Here is a 21,260-nt window from a genome sequence, read left to right as displayed (position 1 = left end):
AGCAAATAAAAGTAGGAAAGAGTAGCCTCAACCCAGTGCGTTGATGGCATTTAGCGGTAACAGTTCCTCCATGGATATAAGAGGTCTCTGTAGTACACGTAATGACCCTCCTGTGAGTGTATGCAACTCATAAAACCTAAAGACTTTGTAAAGGTCAGCAGCCTTTTCAGGTTTTATCCTGGGGATAAATTTCTAAATAGCCCTGAGGAAAAAGGAAGGGAAAGAAAAAAAATAAAAGTTCAACTTGATAAAAGTAAAATGTGCAAACTTAACAGTTTCTGGATTATCATTTAATTATAGCCATCAATCACCTCACATCTGCTTTCCCCCAATTCTCAAAAAATTCCATCTAAAGCCATCTGATCCAGCTAACAGAGTGTGGAGACCATTATGAACCTAGAGAATAGGGAGTAATATTTAAGATACCCTGAAGAAGATTTAGAAAATTACTTTGAAACAAGAGAATGGAATTTATCTTCTAATCCATCCATTTTATTATAAAACCCAAGAATAAAAATATCTTTTTAATTATGCTTTTGGAACACTATTTTTTCTCTACCATGTCACATATGAACTGATGAGCATTTTCAAAGGGCTTTGCTTTCCAGATTATTTTATTTCAATCCATTTTAATTAATATATGAAACTGACCTGAAATTAATCATCTTATGAACATGATTTTATATTACCCCTTAAATGAGAACCATTTAACTCTGAATTTTTAGAAATACATTTGCTGTGTTACTTGATGCTAAGGGATGCCCAACAAATGTCATTACTAGTCGCTGTTATTTTTAAGATTTAAGATGTTTTAATTTATTAGACTGCCTGCCTGCCCGTACATTTGGTAGCTTTTGAAGGAATTAAAAGCTGTTTGTCTTTCTAAGCTCCCATGTGTTCAAAAGTGCTTCTCCCGTGGAAATCCCTTGGTTGTGCTGTGTTTATCTCCCTCCAAAGTCCTAAATGATTCCCTCTCCTTCTTAGGCCGATAATTGCAATGGGGTTGGAACCAGAGAAAAGAGTTAAGCTGGTCCTGAGCATTGGAAAATAACACAAGTGTTACCCTGGTAGAAGTCGATAGACTCAGAGACTGTAATCTCTGTTCTCGTTTATTTCTGAAGTCATAAGTACTCATGAGGACAGCTAGTCATTTAGTTGTCTGCAGAAATATTTGTCTGTAATCATGTATGGCTTTTAACTTGTTTTTATTTCCATGCCTTTGCTCACAGCCATCTTCTCTCTAGTACAGTGTAGGTTTTCTCTCGCCTTACAGATTTCATGGCAGTGGTGTTTTTTGGCTTTTCTATTTTTTAAGTAAATAATGGCGATTCCTCACCTGTTTTCCCCCACAGAGTTCATCTGGTGATTTAATGATCAGAAACATCCAATTGAAGCATAGTGGGAAGTATGTGTGCATGGTACAAAGTGGGGTGGACAGTGTATCTTCTGCTGCTCAGCTCATAGTAAGAGGTAAACATGCATGTCTTCTTAAGTTGTTTGACTTCCCATCTTAGCTGAGCTTTCCCCACTGCAGCCAGTAATTACCCTAGCTGGTAATTCAAAGAAACACAAATCTCAGCTCTGCCTTCCAAAGAGCTCTCATTATAACTGGATGTTCTACAGCTTCTGCCAAGCTGCTATGTTTTTGAGCCTGTCATTAATTCAGTACATGCATTTAATATGAGGGGGAATATAATCTGAATGGGTGTATATCCAAAAACAATAAAATCATTCAAAATATTCAGAAAATTTTCCAAATTGAGATACTGACCAGGATAGAGATTTTCTTGTAAGCTGAAAAATTGACTAAAATACATCATAATATAAAACACTAAAGGGTGACAAACTATGAACTACATAGCTGTGCCCAGTAGGTTTAAGCCAGTAGGTTTAAGGAAAGGCATCACACCAAAAGTGACAAACACCTAATTCAGAAAGGTACAGGAACCCTGCTAAGTAGAAACTAAAAAGTGAGATGTTATCTGCAAACATTAAAAGCTTTGTGATTTTTGAATTACTAGATTGCATTTGCACATTTAAGATTTAGCAATGGGAATCTAAGACAAATGGTAGTTTTTATGGCCAGTGCTTTGAAAAGTAGGATTCATTGACTATATCACAGGGCTCATATGACACATGTCAGTCACTTCAGTGGAAGAGGAAGACGTATACGAATCACTCCACACCATTTGCATTCTTGTCTTCCATAGGTTCGCCTGGGCCCCCAGAAAATGTGAAGGTAGATGAAATTACAGACACAACAGCCCAGCTATCTTGGGAGGAAGGTACAGATAACCACAGCCCGGTTGTGTCCTATGCAGTTCAGGCGAGGACACCCTTCTCTGTGGGCTGGCAGACTGTCACAACAGGTAACGGAATAGAAGTCAGTGCCATGGCCCATGTGTGTGGATGTCAAATCAGTGCTAAGCTGCAGGCCACACACACTTACCTGCTCACCTGTTCCTTTGCAGTGCCTGAAGTCATTGATGGCAACACACACACAGCCACAGTAGTGGAGTTAAACCCATGGGTGGAATATGAATTCCGTGTTGTGGCCAGTAATAAAATTGGAGGTGGAGAACCCAGTTTACCCTCAGAAAAAGTAAGAACTGAAGAGGCAGGTTAGTGTTTTCGTTTTCTGAGTAATGGGTTAGTAGAAGGGTTCTCCTTGATCGTGCATTTCCATTTTGAATAACCCATTGTCACAATTATCTGACCTTTCTAATAGCATAATTTGCCATATGGCATTTGTCAAAGGAAACGCATGTAACTGATTCTGATGTTCAGAGTTCAGTCCATCATAAATGATCATTAGTGCATGTTTAGTGAATACGTTTTTGTCACTTAAGGTTATAATTACTATCTGACATAGTTACCCAGTTAGCAGGAGATATGCTATTTTCATTTATAACAAGTATTGGCAAGTTGGTAAGATAATGACATTCAGGAGTTCTGTTGCCAGGAAATCTCATTTTGCCACCAAGCTTCTCAAATGAGCAGAAGCAATTGATGATAAGAATTTTTATGTGCAGAAGCTAGTAATAGAAACCATCACATTATCTTTACAAAATCTAAAACTAACACTAAAACACAAAAACTGCATGTATGCAGAGCATCACATTAGAGAGAAAGATGAGAGGATATAAGAACTTCAGTTTCAAATCTGCAAAATTAAATAATTTTAACATAAATGTTTGAGGTAGAACTTCAGACGTTAAACCAGCTTAGTCTACATGAAAGCAAGGTTTGCCCATGATTTTCATGATTCTGGTTTACTGAGGTGGTACATATAATGTATAAGCTGAGTGCTATTAGAAATAGGAGAGTGTGACCGTGTGATTCTCCTCTCCTTTGTTAATACAACACATAGGGGGCATCTACTATTTGCTGAGTGGCTACAGCTGTGAATATGAAAGAAACCACAGAATTTACAGTGTAATGTCATAGGGCTCAATAGACAAAAAGCGTGAAGGTGAGAAATTGTTGTCTTTGTGAGGTTTATAAAAAAATAAAATTGGTAAGATCCATTCTGCATTGGCCTAGAGCCAATGGCACTCTGAGACACACATCTTCCTGTGGAATTTCTAGTTCCATGTTCACGCTGGACCACTCTCCTCCATCCCTAGTCAATCATTTCACCCTGGTTGTAACATATCTTTCATTCTCTACCTGTGTGAGAGGTTTTGCATATGGCTTCATCTTAATAAGATGATGACATTCCTAAATTATTGACAATTTCATGCAAATAGAAATTAGTTTGGTGATCTTACTAATGATTGATATGTAAATATAGATACATACCTATGGGTATATCAATATAATGAGAATATGTAGAATTAAACCTGTATGTGTATGAATTTGAAACTTTCAGATTGTCAAAATAAGTAACATTGAGTCTTCGATGTTATATGCAAATAACGTTTCATGTCTGTCTCTCTGACCCAAACAGTTCCAGAAGTGCCTCCTTCCGAAGTCAGTGGAGGAGGCGGCAGCCGATCAGAACTAGTGATAACCTGGGATGTAAGTGTCTGGGATGTAAGCATGTTCCTCATGGGATCTAACTCCCTTCACAGTGCTCACAGCCTCCTGGATGGTACTGGTGCTGTGTGCTGGTACTGGTGGTCGTATTAGAGGTACTCTTTGTGGTAATGATGGTAACAGTCATACTGGTTATGCTGGTGGCACCACTGGTGTTAGAGGTAGCAGTGAGGGCTGGTGGCTCTGTTGGTACTAGGGACACAGGTGTCCCATAATGCTGTTGGCACTGGTGGTGTTAGTCATTTGAATGGTGCTGGTGGTGGTGGCCTTCATGGTATCACTGCAGGCACTATTGATACAGATCCTAGTAACAGTGGTTTGCATGATACCAGCTCAGATTCTGCTGTTGGCAGTGGTGATGCTGTCAGTGCTGCTGCTGAAACTAATGTTGGTGCTGGAGGCCCAGGCATTAATGATAGTACTGGTGGGTGTAGATGGGGCTGGTTGTGCACATGATATGTGACCTTCATGCCAGTTTTCATGGCGTCATTGCTGCTGGTGTTAGGGTACAGCTAATGATATAGGTATTTGTAGCAGTGCTGTTGATGTGGTGCTGCTGGTGGTCATATAGCTGAACAAGTAGGTTCTGGGGGTTCTGGTGATTCCAAGAGTGCTGGTGTTGATGTTGGTTGGGCCAATACCTGTAACACTGTGCTAGTAGTGTCACGCTTGGTTTTGGTACTGTTGTTAGTGACTACAGTTATGCTAGGGTTGCTGCTGGTGGTGCTACTTCTGCAGGCACTGTTAGTATTTTTTAAATATTCACCCTACTAACCACTCATCCTGCCATTCATATTTTCCATCTTCTATTTCTAAGACACAGGGATAATAAGGTGCTTAGATTCTCCTATCTGACTAACATAGTGGGAGAGTCAACTAATGGCTCTTATCTGTGACTTCAGATTTTGTTCTGGAGCTGTTTATCCCATGAGTGAGTATGAGAAGGTCTTTGAATCTCTCTCTGTTTCTATCCTGGTCTTTGACCTTTGCTTTATGCTATGACTTAGGAAAATATAATCATTATGATTAAAGTTTTAGGGGTTATAAAAGTGGGTGGCTTTTCTTGGATTTAAACTCAGTTTCATATTTTTTGGGCAGATAATTCTACTACTTAAGCCATGCCTGTGGACAGCCCAATATGTTCAAAGTTAGAAGATATAATAAAAATTAGTCTGCATCATTTGAAGATATTGATAAATAAAATTCACAATGGAATGTCAGTAGGACCACATTCAACTTTGGGTTTAATGGGTCATCTTTACTTCTATAGTTTATTTTCCTTCTTTAAATCTAGACATCATATCAACTTGTGTTCTCTCTCCAGAAAGTCATTAGAGACTAGACTATTAGTATTTGATATTAAGTTATCAAATATGTTCCATTGAAAGCATATGTACTTAGAAATCCTAACTTGGGCCATAAGATCCATAGATATATGACTAATCAGAGAAAAATGAGTTGATTGTCTGGATGACTGGTGGATGACTGATACCTGCTTGTTTAAAAGAAGCTCACTTAAATGTCCCAGTGGCATTTTTTACTTCCTTTTTGCTCCTCCTCAGCCTCTTCCTCTTCCTCCTCCTCCTCTTCTTCCTGTTCTTCTGCATTTTCCTTCTCTCCTCTTTGTTAAAAGAAATGCCTCACACATGCTTGGCAAATAAGTACTCAACAACCAAGCTATAATCCATGCCCCTTTTTCTCCTATTATAATCCAGCTGCTTTTACTTAGTACAATGTCTATTATTTGAAGACTCATTTTAAAAAATAATAAAGATGATAGCTCTATCCATTTGTGCCTTTATATGTGAAAGTGATTTATCCTCTTTCTTTTATAGCCAGTCCCAGAAGAACTACAGAATGGTGAAGGTTTTGGCTATGTCGTTGCCTTCCGCCCCCTTGGGGTTACCAATTGGATCCAGACAGTCGTGACATCTCCTGATAGCCCAAGATATGTCTTTAGGAATGAAAGCATCATACCATTCTCACCATATGAAGTGAAAGTGGGTGTGTATAATAACAAAGGAGAAGGACCATTTAGCCCTGTAATGACAGTGTTCTCTGCAGAAGAAGGTATGGAAACACATTTTGATGAGTGTGAGTTCCCACTTCCCCCAACTGTTCCAAAGCAGTGACTTAGAAGTCTTTGACACTACATTTTTCAAAAGAACAACAATCAGAGTTGAAAGATGCTCAGTGTAGGTTATAAGGCACACTTATAAGTTAGTTTCTGGATGTTTAAGAGTTGACGGATAATTCATGAAGTGATTATCGGTTAAAACTCTTTGTGCATCTCTGTCATTTTCATCTTGGTTCAAGGACAACACTGCTCCTTGGAAATGCATTAGTCTGAGGCTTTATAATAGTCCTGGTAGCCTGAATAAAGGGCATGATAATGAGAGAAAGCCCAAGAATATGACATTCAGAGATATAGAGCATGAAGTTTTGAAGGTTGTGTTATTACAGGTTTATGTATATGCATACTTTAATCCGAAGCCGTTCCATTCCTCTGCTTTCTTTTACACCTGCTCCTGATATTGATACTCATTTTCTCTGTTAAGACCTCCTTAGAAAATAATAACAAATTTGGAAGAATCATCCCAAACTGCCATATTATGGACTTACAACCATTCAATAGTTATGAGAGCTCTCCTGTAGTTCTAAGAAAAACAGCAGGAGCTAATGTACTGAATGCTTACCTTCAGCCAGGCATTACCTAAATTTGAATTTTGAAGTGAATACTGTAGATATTATTGGAAGCTGTTGTTCCTTATGTACAAAGGAGAAAATGAAAATAAAATATTAGTAAAAGAATGACTTGTTACTTAAAACCCATTTAATAAGAGGAAGAAGCTGTCTTTTAATCAAGAGAAGGTATGATATCCCAGTATGTTACCTGTTATTCTAGGAATGAAAGTATATTGAAAAAGTTAACATTTTTGTCATACTTCAAATATAATAAGTAGAATAGTTTTCCTTAGCACCTTACTCCTATTCATTACTTTGTGAGAGGGAGAGAAATAGTTACCTGAGCAAACCTTGCAAAAAGAAGAGCGTTGCATACATAGCAAAGACTCATTTCCAGAAACCATTAGGAAATAAAAGGCCAGTCTGGGGTTGTTAGTTAATGGCAGAGAATTCAGAATTTTAGGACACTGTATCAATACAACCAGGACTTCTGGGCTGGCACCAGAAAGGAAGGAACAGCGACATTCTTCAATCCATTCTTATGTCCCTCGCTTTTCCCTCCGGTTAACCATTCTTGCCTCCACTAATAAGTTAGTCAAAATTCTTTCCTTTCAAACATCAGAGGTAAATTTAGTTTGCCAAGACAAAAGCAAGGAACTTACTGGAAATATGTTAACGTATCTCAGCAAAGTAAAGGAAGAGTTAAAAAGAAGGCCTCATGAGAAACCCTAGTCAGAGAAGCTCTGGTGTTCAGAAAATGATCTTCCTTTCTATAATGTTCATACTGGATTGATTGGCCACAAATTCTTTTCATCTCTCAATGCAAGATTCAAAATCTTGCAAGAGAAAATTTTCCAGCCTCAGCTTTATCCTTAGACATGATATCAGAATCAGTGAACCATGGATTTCAGAGGCAAGATTAGTTAACATAGAAATAGAAAACAAGAGAGAATAAGTTCCTGCTCAGAACCATGCCCTCAGAGGGAAAGATCACTATGAGTCCTATATAACTTCAAGAGTATCACTAAGCATAGGGGAGCTAATGTGTTCCTTCTGCTCCTTCAAAAGAGGTTGCCCTACATAGAATTTGAATTTGTCCCTTATCTGCTTGGTTCTATGAAGTGAATAAACTTTACATGTTTTATCATAAAGAAAATAATAAGCTACATCATTGAACATAGGTTTTTCCAATTCCTAGTATGGAATGGAGGCATAGGTAATAAAGAGAGGATGGGGAAAACAAAGGGAAAGAAGGGAAGAAAAGGAAGAAAACAAGTACAATAGAGGTAAGATCAAGTTGTCATGGCCACTGAAGAAGGAAGACTTTATGGCTATGATGCTTTTTCTTGCCACTCTTATGCTTTCAAGACATTAGTACATGTTTTCAATTATTTTTATGGAAAAACTACAGTTTTTTCTTATATGTTAACAAATATATTTTTTTTGAAAATGCACTCTTAGAAAAGGTATTTTTTAACTTAACAACAAACATTATCATCATATTTTGATTTTTTTTCCAACCAGAGCCCACAGTAGCCCCATCTCAGGTGTCTGCCCAGAGCCTGTCTTCCTCAGAAATTGAAGTATCATGGAACACCATTCCCTGGAAGTTGAGTAATGGACATTTACTTGGCTATGAGGTAATTTTTTATAATTTACTTGTATATGAATATAAACTTACATCTTATTATATATATTGAAGGAGAGAACTTATTGATTTATGGTTTTAACAGTATCTCTGATTGGCTTTATGACTTCACTATGGAAAGGCAGAATCATCATAAAGGAAGATCTTGGTGCAGGAAAGCTGTTCACCTCATGTCAGCCAGGAAGCAAGAGGGAGTATTAGGAATGGGCCAGAGCCAGTATTAATTTATCTGTTTTTTCTCTAGTAGATACTCTGAAGCAGATACTCAATTCTAAGCTCCCTCAATTTAGGGGAACTTGTGAAAAGGCTCTTAGAATTTTCCTGCAGCTTACTTCCCTTCCTATGTTTGTTTGCAAGGTTCAAATATGCATAATTGTTCTATGTGTCTTGGTAAAGAGAGAAGTTAAAGAGAGAAAATATAACTGAGTAAGAAACAAGAAGAAAATGTCACCTGGAGGAAAGAAAGTACTGGGGCTTAAAACTTTTCCTGGAGCCCCTTTTCTCTATGGGCCATGCCCAGGCTGACAAAAAGATACACAAGAGAGACTACTTTTCCCATACCAAGCACTGTCTGCACATTCACTAGAAATAGCCCCAAACTCCTAGAAATGAAGGCATTACAGTCAAATCTCCTAAGTTACCATGTCAAGATTTTGAAAGGGTAGTCCTAGGAGGGCCTGTGGTTGATCGTTCCAGTGACTGAGCAGGACGTAGGATTTAATCGAAAGTCCTTTGTACAACTATTTCAAAGATAATTGAAAAATACACATCCACTGTAAATGCCTTTGCCCTTTATGAGCCATATGGCAGGATCCTAATTTGTGACCTGATTAGACCTTGTGAAATAGCTAAGAGAAATAAATGAACAAAGTAATTAGTTGACTTGAGGGCTGCTAAGTCACACAGGAGAGTTCACACTGGCTGTTGGGTGTTAGAAAACATGGGACATGTAGATAGATGTCCATTTCTGACTATATAAATTTAAACAAATAAGGAGTTATTCAACTAAAAATCTTCTGTATGAGAGTAGAATTGTATCATTGCTGGTCCTGTGAGTAAACAGTGTTTGAAAGAAAAAGAGAAAAATCACAGAACCCTGCAGGAGCCATCCTAGGATCTAGTTTAGCTCACCTCTTTAGGAATAGACAACCCCACATTCAAATCTACCAGGATGCTGTATAACACTCACAGTTGACAGGAACCTCTTGTCTCCTTTTTATCAATGATGCCCAGAGCAGAATAAGTTGTATATGATAGAATACATGCAGCTAAGTATGGACTGAATCCATGTGGCTCTGGCTTTGCTCTGTCAGACCTGCATGTCCTTGAGCAAGCAACTAATGCCCTCCAAGGCTCAGTGAAAAGAGGGGTAATAGTAGTCAATAACTCACAGCCTCATTTGAGAATTAAATGAGATAAAGAAGCCTTTGTTAAAGTGGCCCAAAGAGACTTGCAGCCTCTACTTTGTCTATTTTGAATATTGGGCTTTGGGGTAAGATTTCGTTGAAAGAAAAAATATTTAAAACCAAGTGTAGAACCAACACAGTCCCAGAATATGAGCCATCCCAAGTGTAGTTCTTCCTGTTGGAGGTAGGGAGAATAAAATAAAAGGGATTTTTCTTAGTATTATTTTACAGGTTGAAATGCAGTACATCTTGCCTATTGGTATAATAAGTAGTGAACAGAATGTCCAAATGTACCACACTAACTGCCTTACAGAAAAACAGTGATTACAAATTTCCTCTGCCAGTGCTCGATTTTTTTATGACAAAGAAAACAAGCTAAGAGAAAGATCTAGTAATTGGGGAAAGCTTAAAAAGTAATTTGTGTAATTCTACCAAGAAAAAAAATGTCTTTTGTTAGTTTCAGCAAATGATTTAAAAATTAACCCAGAAAAATAAATGACTTAGCAGAGTATTTAATTATCAGTCATGTGGCTAACTTTCTGGGTTGCAGTTTCCCCAGATTGGCTTTAAAATTGTTAATAGCTGCCGCCTTTCCCTCATCTCAGTGAAGGTTGATCAGGTACCATGTGGCAAGCTGCGCACATATCATCATTAGCATCTAGACTAATTTTCTTTCTGATTTCACCAAGAGGTAGTTGAGAAGCTCATTTCCCTGGGCTCCAATTTATTTCATCTGCAAAGCTATTCTACTCAGGCTCAGATCTATTCTGGTGCCCTTTTGGGTAAGAACAAGAAAAGCAGACATGATAAAGAAGAACAAAAAACACCACAGTCCTTGAGTGCTATATACACTCTCAATGTCTTTAAAAAAATCATTTCGTGTCATAAAAAATCAGCTGTAATTTCATGGATTATTATTCTAAAATTTTATGGAAGAAGCGGAGGGCTTCCAAGGGCTCCCAAAAATAAAGTGAGAAGGAAATGGAAGGCTGATTGGTGATTGGATGAATAGGTGATGTATTCAGGCATTGAAATATCACCTGTAAATATATTCAGTCAATCTGTGTTATTAACAAAAAATTAAAGACTAGATCTTGGCAGAAATATTTTGGTAAGTGATTGAAATAAGCCAACGCTTGTAAAAGAAAATAATACAGAGTAGCATATTTGAGAGGAACCGAATTAGTTTTTCTCTAAGTTTGGCAGAGGAATCTAAGCACATAACAGAATATAGAGTCTAACTGAAACGTTCTGGATGCCTCCTGTACCAAATAGCTTGTACGGAATGTGTTTCCTTCCTAATATTTTCATTAGAATGGGTCCATGATGTCAAATATTTGAATACTTTTTATTGTATGAAATTACCACTGAAAGAAAAGACATGAATGCAAAGACCTCCAGGATATAGAAACAAGAACCATACAGTGTGATTGTTATACTACGGTATTTCTTATCTCTTTTATATTCCCATGGTTATCTCATTTTATTACAGTATCTTACCTTGTTATCTGATATATTGTATATATGTTTATCTAAAATAGGATAGGGAAGGGGGGAAAACAAGATGAGGGAAGGGCCTGGGAGGAGGGACATGGCGACAAAAACATGAGAAAGGGTAGCAATGTTTGTGAGGTAATGCACCTTCTGTCTGGCGAATATAATGTGACCCTTCTATTAATTACAATAAAATATATTAAATAAAAAAGATAAGACATGTGCTATGAAGCACAGAATTCACTTTAGCAGGTGCTATATATACATAGGAAAATTGGATATACCCAATTGCAACATGCAAATGCAAAATGCGTTCACATGACTAAAATGCATAGCTTTGGAAGGGCTACTGGCACTGGAGAGAGCCATTTCAAAGATGCTTCACACTGGTAGACTCATAAGGGGAGTACTTTGTTCAGCCTTGGCAGTAAAGATACAGGGATAACCGTGGAAAAGTTTTTCTTTTTTTTTTAATTAGATAATCCTATTTAACCCCTATATCAGCACTGAGAGGTACAGAGGAATAAATATCCCAACTCTTCTACCCTCCACCTTCCTATTGACCATCTCCTATTGGCTAAACTCAACAAGGGAGTCAGGAAGCCAATGATGCACATTCATTCAGGCAGTCCTCAGAACTGAGAGCAGTAAGCAAGAATACAAGACAGTTCTGGGCTTACCTTTCTAAAACACCTTCTTTAAATATTTTTAATATTTGTTGCATGCCTTCTTTTTTGTCAATCCTGGGGCTTGAACTCTGAGCCAGAGCACTGTCGCTGAGCTTTTCAGTTCAAGGCTACTGCCCTACTCCTTGAGCCATAGTGCCACTTCCAGTTTTCTGGTGGTTAATTGGAGATAAGAGTATAACGGACTTTAGTGCTTGAGCTGGCTTTGAGCTGAAATCCTCAGATCTCAGCTTCCTGAGTAGCTAGGATTACAGGCATGAGCCACCACGCCTGACTTGCATGCCTTCTTTTATGTCACTGTCCAGTTTAATATCTAAGTTAAACTACTCATTGCTCTGAAAACATGTATATGCCTATGTCTAATATGAGAATATTTTGGATTTAATTTCTGTTCTTTAACAGCTGAAGAAAGTTAACATTTTTCAACATAGTGTTTTTGTAAACTGAACTTTACATTTAAATTAAATGAAATCGCTGCTGCAGTGATATTAAGGACTCTTCATTACAGGACTATTCATTTTTGGAATAAGAAAATTACTGGCAGAAACAGAGATAACATTCTTAATCCTGGCATTCTCTAAGTTTGTTTTTGTTCACTTACCCCAGTAAAATATATTGACTTGTGAAATAGTTTCATGATTCAGAAGGGAAAAAAATACATTATCTCATCAGGAAATTGAAGAACCAGTGTTTGATACATGCATAGACTAATAGGAATTACATACCTAGCTTGGTGGCTATTCTATGATAAAGAGGGAGGTAGTTTTAGACTGAGCTCATTGAAGTCATTGTATGATCCAATAATATCAGATGTTCAGAGCTTCCCCTTCATCTACTGGAGATATTTCATCGATACTAAAGTTTATTTTACAAGAAAGACACAGTAAGCAATTAAGAACAATAACTAATAGAAATGAGAACAATTTGGAACTGTGATACTGTACAATAAAAAAAAGAAGTCATGTAAACATGGCCTCCTACCCCAAAAATCCTCTTACTGTATTGTACTTACTCTGCTCAACCATGATCAATTACAACAGTCAGCTATAAGTAAGTGGTGCTGAAGAATGTGAACCCTCCCTTAAAGGGAGAGGGTAATTCTACCATTGTGCAGGATTTGTTGTTGAGCTGTAGCTGCTGAATGTGACCCACCCCTTAAGATCCTGTACTCCAGTTTGCTGTGGCAAGAAATTCAGACACTTCCATGCCCAGATCACATTTTTACTAGTAAACTAAACCTACTAATTCTTACAGGGCATGCATTGGATCTCTCAGTTATCTCATATTCATGATTCAGTACAGGAGTTTGCATTTGCTAGACTTGTGCATTACCACTTGATTCATGCTTCCAGTCCTGGTTTTCATTGGATAAATAGAAATGGAGTCTAACAGAGTTAGATTGTAGCTTTGGCTCAAGCTACAATCCTCCAAATCTTAGGTGACTGAATAGCTTGGATGATATTTGTGAGTCACTGGTGCAAGCCTCCACAATTCAGTCTTAATCTCCCTCGCCTGTGGAGTGGGTTTACCTATTAACTTTTTCAGCAGTAACTCACAGTAGATTTATTACATGCGTATGGATTTCTTTTTTATTTATTGGATTTTATTGTTGGGATAATGTATAGAGGGGTTATAGTTACATTTGTCAAGTAGTGGGTACATTATTTCTTGAACATTAATACCCCCTCTCATGTTTTTCTCCCATTTTCCTTCCCTCTATATTTAGTTCTAAAAAAATTATCCATTTTCCTTTTCTGTGTTGTTTTGCAGGAACTCTAGTTGATGCTTTTATTTTTCAGTGTCACTTAACTTTGCTCTCATAACTTTTAATATTTTTTTTCTCTGTTGTGTGTTCTGGTGCAATTAATTTGCCTTTCCATCATTAGTCTTCAGCTGGTTTTAGCTGTGATTTTTTATTGTTTTAAATAATTATTTCAAATCTAAGACTTCTTGTCATTTCTTGAATCTACCTGTTCATATTTATCTTTTATTCTTGCATATTGGTTTCAGTTCCATTTTAAAGTACATTTTTGACATTTTAAGCATAATAATTTTAAATTCTATTTTTGTAGTAATACTGTGTAGCTAGTTTCCCATTGGTCAAGTCTTCTGTCTTTCTTGTCATTGGAGTTCTTTGTGTATTTTTATTATTGCTATCTCTGTTCATCATTCATAGATGTCACCTTCACATTCTGGCAACTTTTAACTTTTCTGCACAATTACATTTCCAATGTTTATTCCTTCAGCCATTGACATTTTTCCTCTCTCCCTGTATTATCATAAACTCCAAATCCTTTTATCTCAGTTGACATACTTTTACTACTAAAATCAAAAACATAGCTGAAAGAAAAAAAATAGTACTAATTTTTCTTCTTTCTTTTTACCCTATAATCTACCTCATGTAAACATTCCCCAGCAAAATTTTATAGAATATAGTGAAATAGGTACAGGAAATTGGCATTATTACAATGCATTATTTCTCTATGTTTTTGTTGTCTGCATATGTATTCAACTAACGTAAGGCTTTTAGGAAGATTTGTATAATAGGTTTTCATTAATATGTTCAGCGCACATTTTCTCTAAATCCAAATATTTCTAATACTTCTCAGCAACTAAGGTCTAAAAATTAATCTTTTTCTGATATGAGAAGTTTGGTTAATGTTGTTTAAAATGTACTATCAAAAGTTTTCAAGTACACTTCAATAAGTGGATTTATAAAAGAGATTTTATGTGCTGATTATGAGTTGTTTTTGTTTCTTCTTTAAATCAGTCCCCTAAAGAACATTTATGTATGAGAAAAAGAAGCAGTTCAGAACTCACAAGAGACCAAAACAAGATGATCTGGATAGAATTAACCTAGCTCTTCCTTCACTCTGCTATTTTATCTATTGATAAATGAAGATTACTATAGCTCAGATTCATATGTTTTGAGTTTTTTCCTCCAGTCTAGGCTATATTCCAATTTGCAAGTCTTCAGGCTGTCAAAAATGCTTTATTATAATTATTGACTATGTGTCATTCTCAGTAAATAACTAAGCAGTGCTCCATAGGGCAAGCGAAGTATCTTCTCATTTTGTATCATCTGAACATAACAAAACATTAACTTTGGTGAATTTAGGATGTATACAAGCTGTTAGCATCTTTTAACAGAGCCTTTACCTTTGGCATTAAAAAAAAAGCCATGTTTTCCTCCAGTCTACATTCTCCTTTTGAGACTCCTATGAAAACCAATAACTCTTTTTCCAAGAGGTAGCTACTTACATGACATAAGAAGCAGAGTCCTGTGTGAATGTACGGGGGTTATAATTCTACATACACAAATATATATGAAAAATATTGATCCAATACAACATTTACTTTGCTGATTTGGAATCATTATTGAAAAAACTGGGATTTACATTGCATTGTTAATTTTCAGGATATGGTTTTATAGCTGTCCATTTTAAAAGACAACAGCAATGGCTAATGTATTTTGCTCAAAGAGCTGAAGGTGGTTATCTTATGCAAATCATAAGCGCATCATTCTGACTGATCTATACCGTGTCTTTAAAAAATTGAGCCAGCTCTCTATTTGGAGCATTTCAAATGAAGATCAGTTTTGCTTTCTTAAAACAAAACAAAAGATTTTTTTAGTATCAAGTCTGTTTTCTCCGATCAGTTAGAACTAAGTTTGAAATCCTTTACCACCACCAACATCATCATCATCATTTTGATGGTACCAAGGTTTGAACTCAGATCTTTGTGTTTGTTAAACAGATTCTTTATCTCTTTGAGCCATAGCCCAGCCCTTTCTTCCTCTAGTTATTTTTGAGATACAGTCTCACTTTTTGACAAGCCTGCCTGAACCACAATCCTCCTAATTATTCTTCTTGCCATAGGTAATATGACAGACACACTGCCCTGTGCCCATATATTTTCTGTGGAAACAGAATCTTTTGATTTTGCTAGGATACCCTTCAACAAGTCATCTTCCTGGTCCTTTCCTAGGATTATAGGCATGAGTCACCAGTAGGTCCTTTGTTAAGAAGAGGCTTCTCCACCCAGCTTGTCCAGATATTTCAAGTGTTCATTGTCTTCAGAATAAGCACACTGAGGTTCAGTTACCACTTTTATTGCCTTCAAGCTGACAGTTGTATAAACTATCAAAAGTATTTTATTTTCATATCTGGATCTCAAAGGTACACAAAGGTAAGCCAATGTCACAAAGATTGATATTGCAAGAAAGACACGAAGAACACAATTGCAAACTGTGTACCTTTTCAATCACTACCCAGCCTGTTTAGTTTAGCATTACCTGTACAGTGCCTACTTTATTGTTCAAGTGATAATAACTGTGATCTTATTCCTGTACAAGGAATTGTCTCATTGTTGAATTCTTATTTGGGGTTTGATGGAGAATCCATACTTTCTAAGAAAGCATAACAAAATTTATAATCATCATATGTTTTTATTTTTCTACTTGACTACTCTTTCCCCCATGTACTGTCTCTATCTTGTTTTGTATCTTAAACTATTTGTCTATAATAATTCTAAGATTTCTCTAATAAATCTAAGATTTTTACCCAGTGAAGAACAATGAAATGTGTGTCAAATATTTTACATTTATATTAAAATCAATTATTTTAACCTTCTTCTAGTTCTCTACTACAGAATTGTATACGCAAGTTGGTATCTTGACATTTGGCTATCACTGCTGGACAATTCAATAGCCAGTAACTTTCTGGTGGTTTTTAACAATTCATTTTCCTCAGAAAGGAAGGACTTCCAATGTTGACAGAACTCATGGATGGATGACGGCCAGCTTTCTGGCCATGAAGTTGGGTTGGGCTGGTCAAGGATTGAAAAAGGAGAACATGTTTCTCATGTAAATATATACATTTATCCTTCCTTTTTCCATGCATATGTACTAACTACACTCAGCACTCTGAATGCATCTGCTTCATTTGTTTTTATTATCTATTTCTTTTTCTGGTCCCATTTCTATGTGTTCATTGCTAAGATACAGAGACTAATGCAGGAATAGGGTCTCTAGAAATATTTTTCCAACAGATAAGAAAAAAGAGTGCAGTACCCATTTTAATGAAACAATTGAATTTGGAAAAAAGTACTATTTTGTTTGCCCCTTGTATGTTTTATGTCTGCTGTCTACTAGGTGCAGTATTGGAATAATAGAGGAGAAGAAGAATCATCCAGTAAAATAAAAGTGACAGGAAATGAGACATCAGCCAGGCTTCGGGGCCTGAAGAGTAATCTGGTGTATTACACAGCTGTCCGGGCTTACAACAGCGCGGGGACTGGCCCCTTCAGTGACACAGTTAATGCAACCACCAAGAAAACACGTATGTACATTTCCCATTGTTTTGAATTTCAAAGAAAATGGTCTATATTAGTAATGAGAACCCCCTTTATCATTTTAAGTGGACAACACATCTCTCTTTTTTTAAATTTTTTATTGTAATTAATAAAAGGGTTACATGATATTTGCCAGATAGAAGGTGCATTAATTCACATACATTGATACCCTTTCACATGTCTTGGTACCCATTACCCTCCCCCCCACCCCCACCCGTCTTGGTTTTCCCCCCTTCCCTATCAAATTTCAAATAACCAAATACAAATAAATTCAATATATCAGATAACAAAGTGAGATACTGTAACAATATGAGATAACCAAGGGACAGCAAAGGAGAGGAGAGACATCATAGTACATTAAGGACAACAATCATTCGTTATATGGCTTTTGTTTCAATATCCTGGAGGTCCTTTCAATTAGCTTCATACTATATGGCCTTATGTATCAGATTTTGCTCTATTGCAGATCTCTGCTAGTAGAGCCCAAGGTTTCTACTGATTATGACAACACATCTCTTTAATGTCGTGGAATGATATAAACCTAGAATCAAGCATAAACTTAAGGCTCTACATATCAGTCTCTAGAATTACCCTAAATCTTTCATTTTAGGTAAAACCTTTCAGGTGAAGATCAATGATTTCTTCAAAAAAATTGTAACTATAGGTTTTAAAAAATATGAATAACTTAGGCTGGGAATTTGGTCTAGTGGTAGTGTGCTTACTTAGCTTGCATGAAATCGGGTTCAATTGTTTGGTACCACATACATAGAAAAGCTGGAAGTGCTGCTGTGGCTCAAGTGGCAGAGCGCTAGCCTTGAGGAAGTAGCCCAAGGACAGTGTTCAGGCCCTGAGTTCAAGTCCCAGGTCTGGCAAAATAATATGAATAGCTTAGTTGGACTTAATCTTTTGTATTATTAGTTCCCCAAGGTTTATAAATAAGCCTCTGTGAATTAACATTGTGGTTGTTCTTTTTCCAGTGTTCTTGTTCTCCTCTCACATTGTTCAAGAGATGCAGCACATTAAAAAGTGATCGTCAAAAGCTATGTCCACATGAATATAATGATACTTTAAAATATTAACCAGAGAAGTCACTGTTACCTTCAGAGTCTGAGTATTTATTATGTCTGTAGTTAGCAAGTGAATTCATAAGCTGTAATGAGAAGTTAGTGAGCCTACAAAATAATCAGTGATAGGTATTTTGGAATGTCCAACAAATATTTTATTTAAATTAATGACACGATCTATACACAGTCATTGTATTGTATCACTTCATTCCAACAATATAAACCTTTGAGCCTTTGTCATTGTTATCTCCATAGTTAATGTGATTGACAGTATTCCATATCACAAGTATTTTATCCTCATTCTATTCCAGTTTCCATTGCAGAGGTGAGGGGAAAATGAGGTGTGAAGAACTTAGGTAACTTTAGCACATTGGCATTCAGGGTTGCAGATAATTATATTCTTAAATAATTTAAAATAATTTACTTCAGTAACTGTATGTGATTAACTTGCTTTGCATAGGAATAGACTACCATTATGCTTGATTTTTAATTACATTAATGCATTTATGCCTGCATGTATCATTTCCAAATTTATTTGAAAGCCTATACTTAGTGGCTAAAAACTCAATGAACTAGAGTATTAGAAAATGGAATATGATGGACTTTGCCATTGATAGTTTAAAACATTGTTAAAACCCTACTGCTTGGAGGGTTAAAGCAGTGCTAACTAATTGGAATTTTTACATGTTTATATGCATTGTATACAGGAAAAGAATGTGACTAACAACTTGTTAGTACAATAAACATTGCAGAGCAATGGTTCATCAGGAAAACATGTTACTCCTTTAGAAACGTCTGTCTGTAAGCAACCTACTAGATATGTGGATTTAGCATTATCTTTACCTAATCATCATGAGAAGTCTGACCCAAACTGTTATGAATAGCATATAGGTTGCTGGAAGATCGTGGGATATATTGATTTGGAACCACACAGATGTTCTGTATTTACAACTTTTCACTAAATATGAGTTGCTCTCTTAGTAGTAGTTTTGAATTTTAAAAGTTTAAATATATATATTTTTATAAATTCAAAGCATAGACTTAGTGGACAATTCAAAGCATAGACTTAGTGGACAATTCTGCTGGCAAAACATATATATATACATAAGTATATGCACACATATATATGTATATGTATACATATATATGTATATAACATGTGGCTCACAGCCATAATCCAAGCTACTCAGGAGGCAGAGATCTCAATTTGAAGTTCATTCAGGCAAGAAAGTCTGTGAGACTCACCTCAAATAAAGTAATAAAAAAAAAAAAAGGTCAGAAGCAGATATGTGGCTCAAGTGATAGAGCACAGAGCACTAGCTTTGAGCTAAAAGAAGTCCAAGGAGAGTGCTCAGGCTCTGAGTCCAAGTCCCAGGACTGATGCGAAAGCTAGCAAATGTGTGTATTCTGACTTAATAATCAATGTAATTACTATATACTAGGAACCATCATTGTAATAAGAAGTGTGACATCATGATGGCTTCAGTGTATTGAGAAGACAGAAGGGAACAACTGATTATAGGAGACTAGGGATATAATAACATGCAATCAGTGGAATAAGATGTCAAAAGAAGCAAAACTCATTTGTAATTTAAAGATAGCATATAACTACTGAATCTAAAGTAGAAATTTACACATACCAATGATGATGGTAATTATGGTATTAATGACTAGTCACTTTGCAATTTATAGCCTTGGGCCTAAACCCTTTTTCTGCATTCATTCCTAATTCTCACAGCAACACCAGTGCTGGAAGCTATTAGCATCTTCATTTTAGGGATGAAAAGGTGAGGCTCATGAAGGTTCAAGAACTTTACAGAGATGTCAAGGCCAGTAACATTGAAGGCATCCAAATGCAGGCATAATTTTAACCACTGTAATCATACCTTTTGAAACCATATAAACAATATTCACAACTTATGTAATACCACTATTTCTTGTGATTTGCTCTGTACAGTATATAAAAATAATCTTGGAAGTAACGCACTCTCAACCTGCTGTTGCAGGTTGCACACTGATCTATAGGTATTAAGGAAAAGTTTTCTACAGTGAGTGGAGAAATTCGTATAGATCATTAAAAGGGCTTCTCATCTTAAAGTTGTGTAGAAAGATCATGTGCTAATTTTTTCCGTATATTGGAATTAATAGAAGGATTACATTTATTTACCAGATAGAAGGTGCATTACTTCACAAACATTGATACCCTTTCTCATGTCTTGGTCCCCATTTCCCTCCCCCCACCCCATCCCTCATCTTGTTTTTCCCCCTTCCCTTCATGTGCTAATTTTTAAATGCTTATGTTAATCATTTTTCAAATATATCAAACTGGAAGCAAAATGGATGCTTTTAAAGCTATTTATAAAAATTATTACAAGTGGCTTTTCATAACCATCCTCAACTTTGATGTGGTTTTATCATCAAATTGTATTTAAGAGTCTTCGTATGATTCTTGTCATTATCACTTGAAGTGAATTATCTGTATGTCTAGGGTGTGAAGAGCTGAGATAATGTTTTGATTATGCTACCCATTTTAGCCTCTGGTTTGTGAGCTTCACTTAGGAAAAGGCCTTTCCTCCCTTATTTGGCCAGCCCAGTCCCAACACATGGCAGCCATTCAATAAATGCTTGATGAATGACTGAATGAATAACTTAAACCTAAAGAAACATGCCAGCCTGAGGAACTAAATCAACTGTACTTCGTCTTGACTGCCCTTTTGAATTCAGATATCCATGCTGCAGTCTTTGACCATCTTGCAGAAAATGTATGATTCACATCTTCATAATCAGAAGGTTTATGCAAAGCTTTATATCAGTACTGACTGGGGTTGGTTATTTGTGATTGAACACTGTAGTTTCCATTAAATACTTATTTTTTTTATATCCCACT

The 21,260-nt window shown here is 36.4% G+C and overlaps 1 protein-coding gene across 2 annotated transcripts in view; it reads left to right on the top strand.

The window, feature by feature from the left end:
• The window catches only part of Cntn3 (contactin 3), a 259,601-nt gene that overhangs the window by 225,415 nt on the left and 12,926 nt on the right, over positions 1-21,260 (top strand). Inside the window, exons 14-20 of one of the 2 annotated variants that reach the window (XM_090324126.1) lie at positions 1,353-1,470; positions 2,211-2,369; positions 2,472-2,621; positions 3,950-4,020; positions 5,874-6,108; positions 8,248-8,363; positions 17,110-17,296. In XM_090324126.1, coding sequence (XP_090180252.1) covers positions 1,353-1,470; positions 2,211-2,369; positions 2,472-2,621; positions 3,950-4,020; positions 5,874-6,108; positions 8,248-8,363; positions 17,110-17,296 — 1,036 coding nt within the window. The remainder of the gene's footprint in view (positions 1-1,352; positions 1,471-2,210; positions 2,370-2,471; positions 2,622-3,949; positions 4,021-5,873; positions 6,109-8,247; positions 8,364-17,109; positions 17,297-21,260) is intronic. The other variant, XM_090324132.1, reaches the window with a different exon arrangement.

Source organism: Megascapheus bottae, chromosome 2, assembly GCF_031878675.1.
Source record: "Megascapheus bottae isolate mThoBot1 chromosome 2, mThoBot2.hap1, whole genome shotgun sequence".
In the NCBI taxonomy this organism is placed as follows: domain Eukaryota; kingdom Metazoa; phylum Chordata; class Mammalia; order Rodentia; family Geomyidae; genus Megascapheus; species Megascapheus bottae.
Note: the sequence above shows the minus strand (reverse complement) of the source record. Positions and strands in the feature narration are given on the sequence as shown.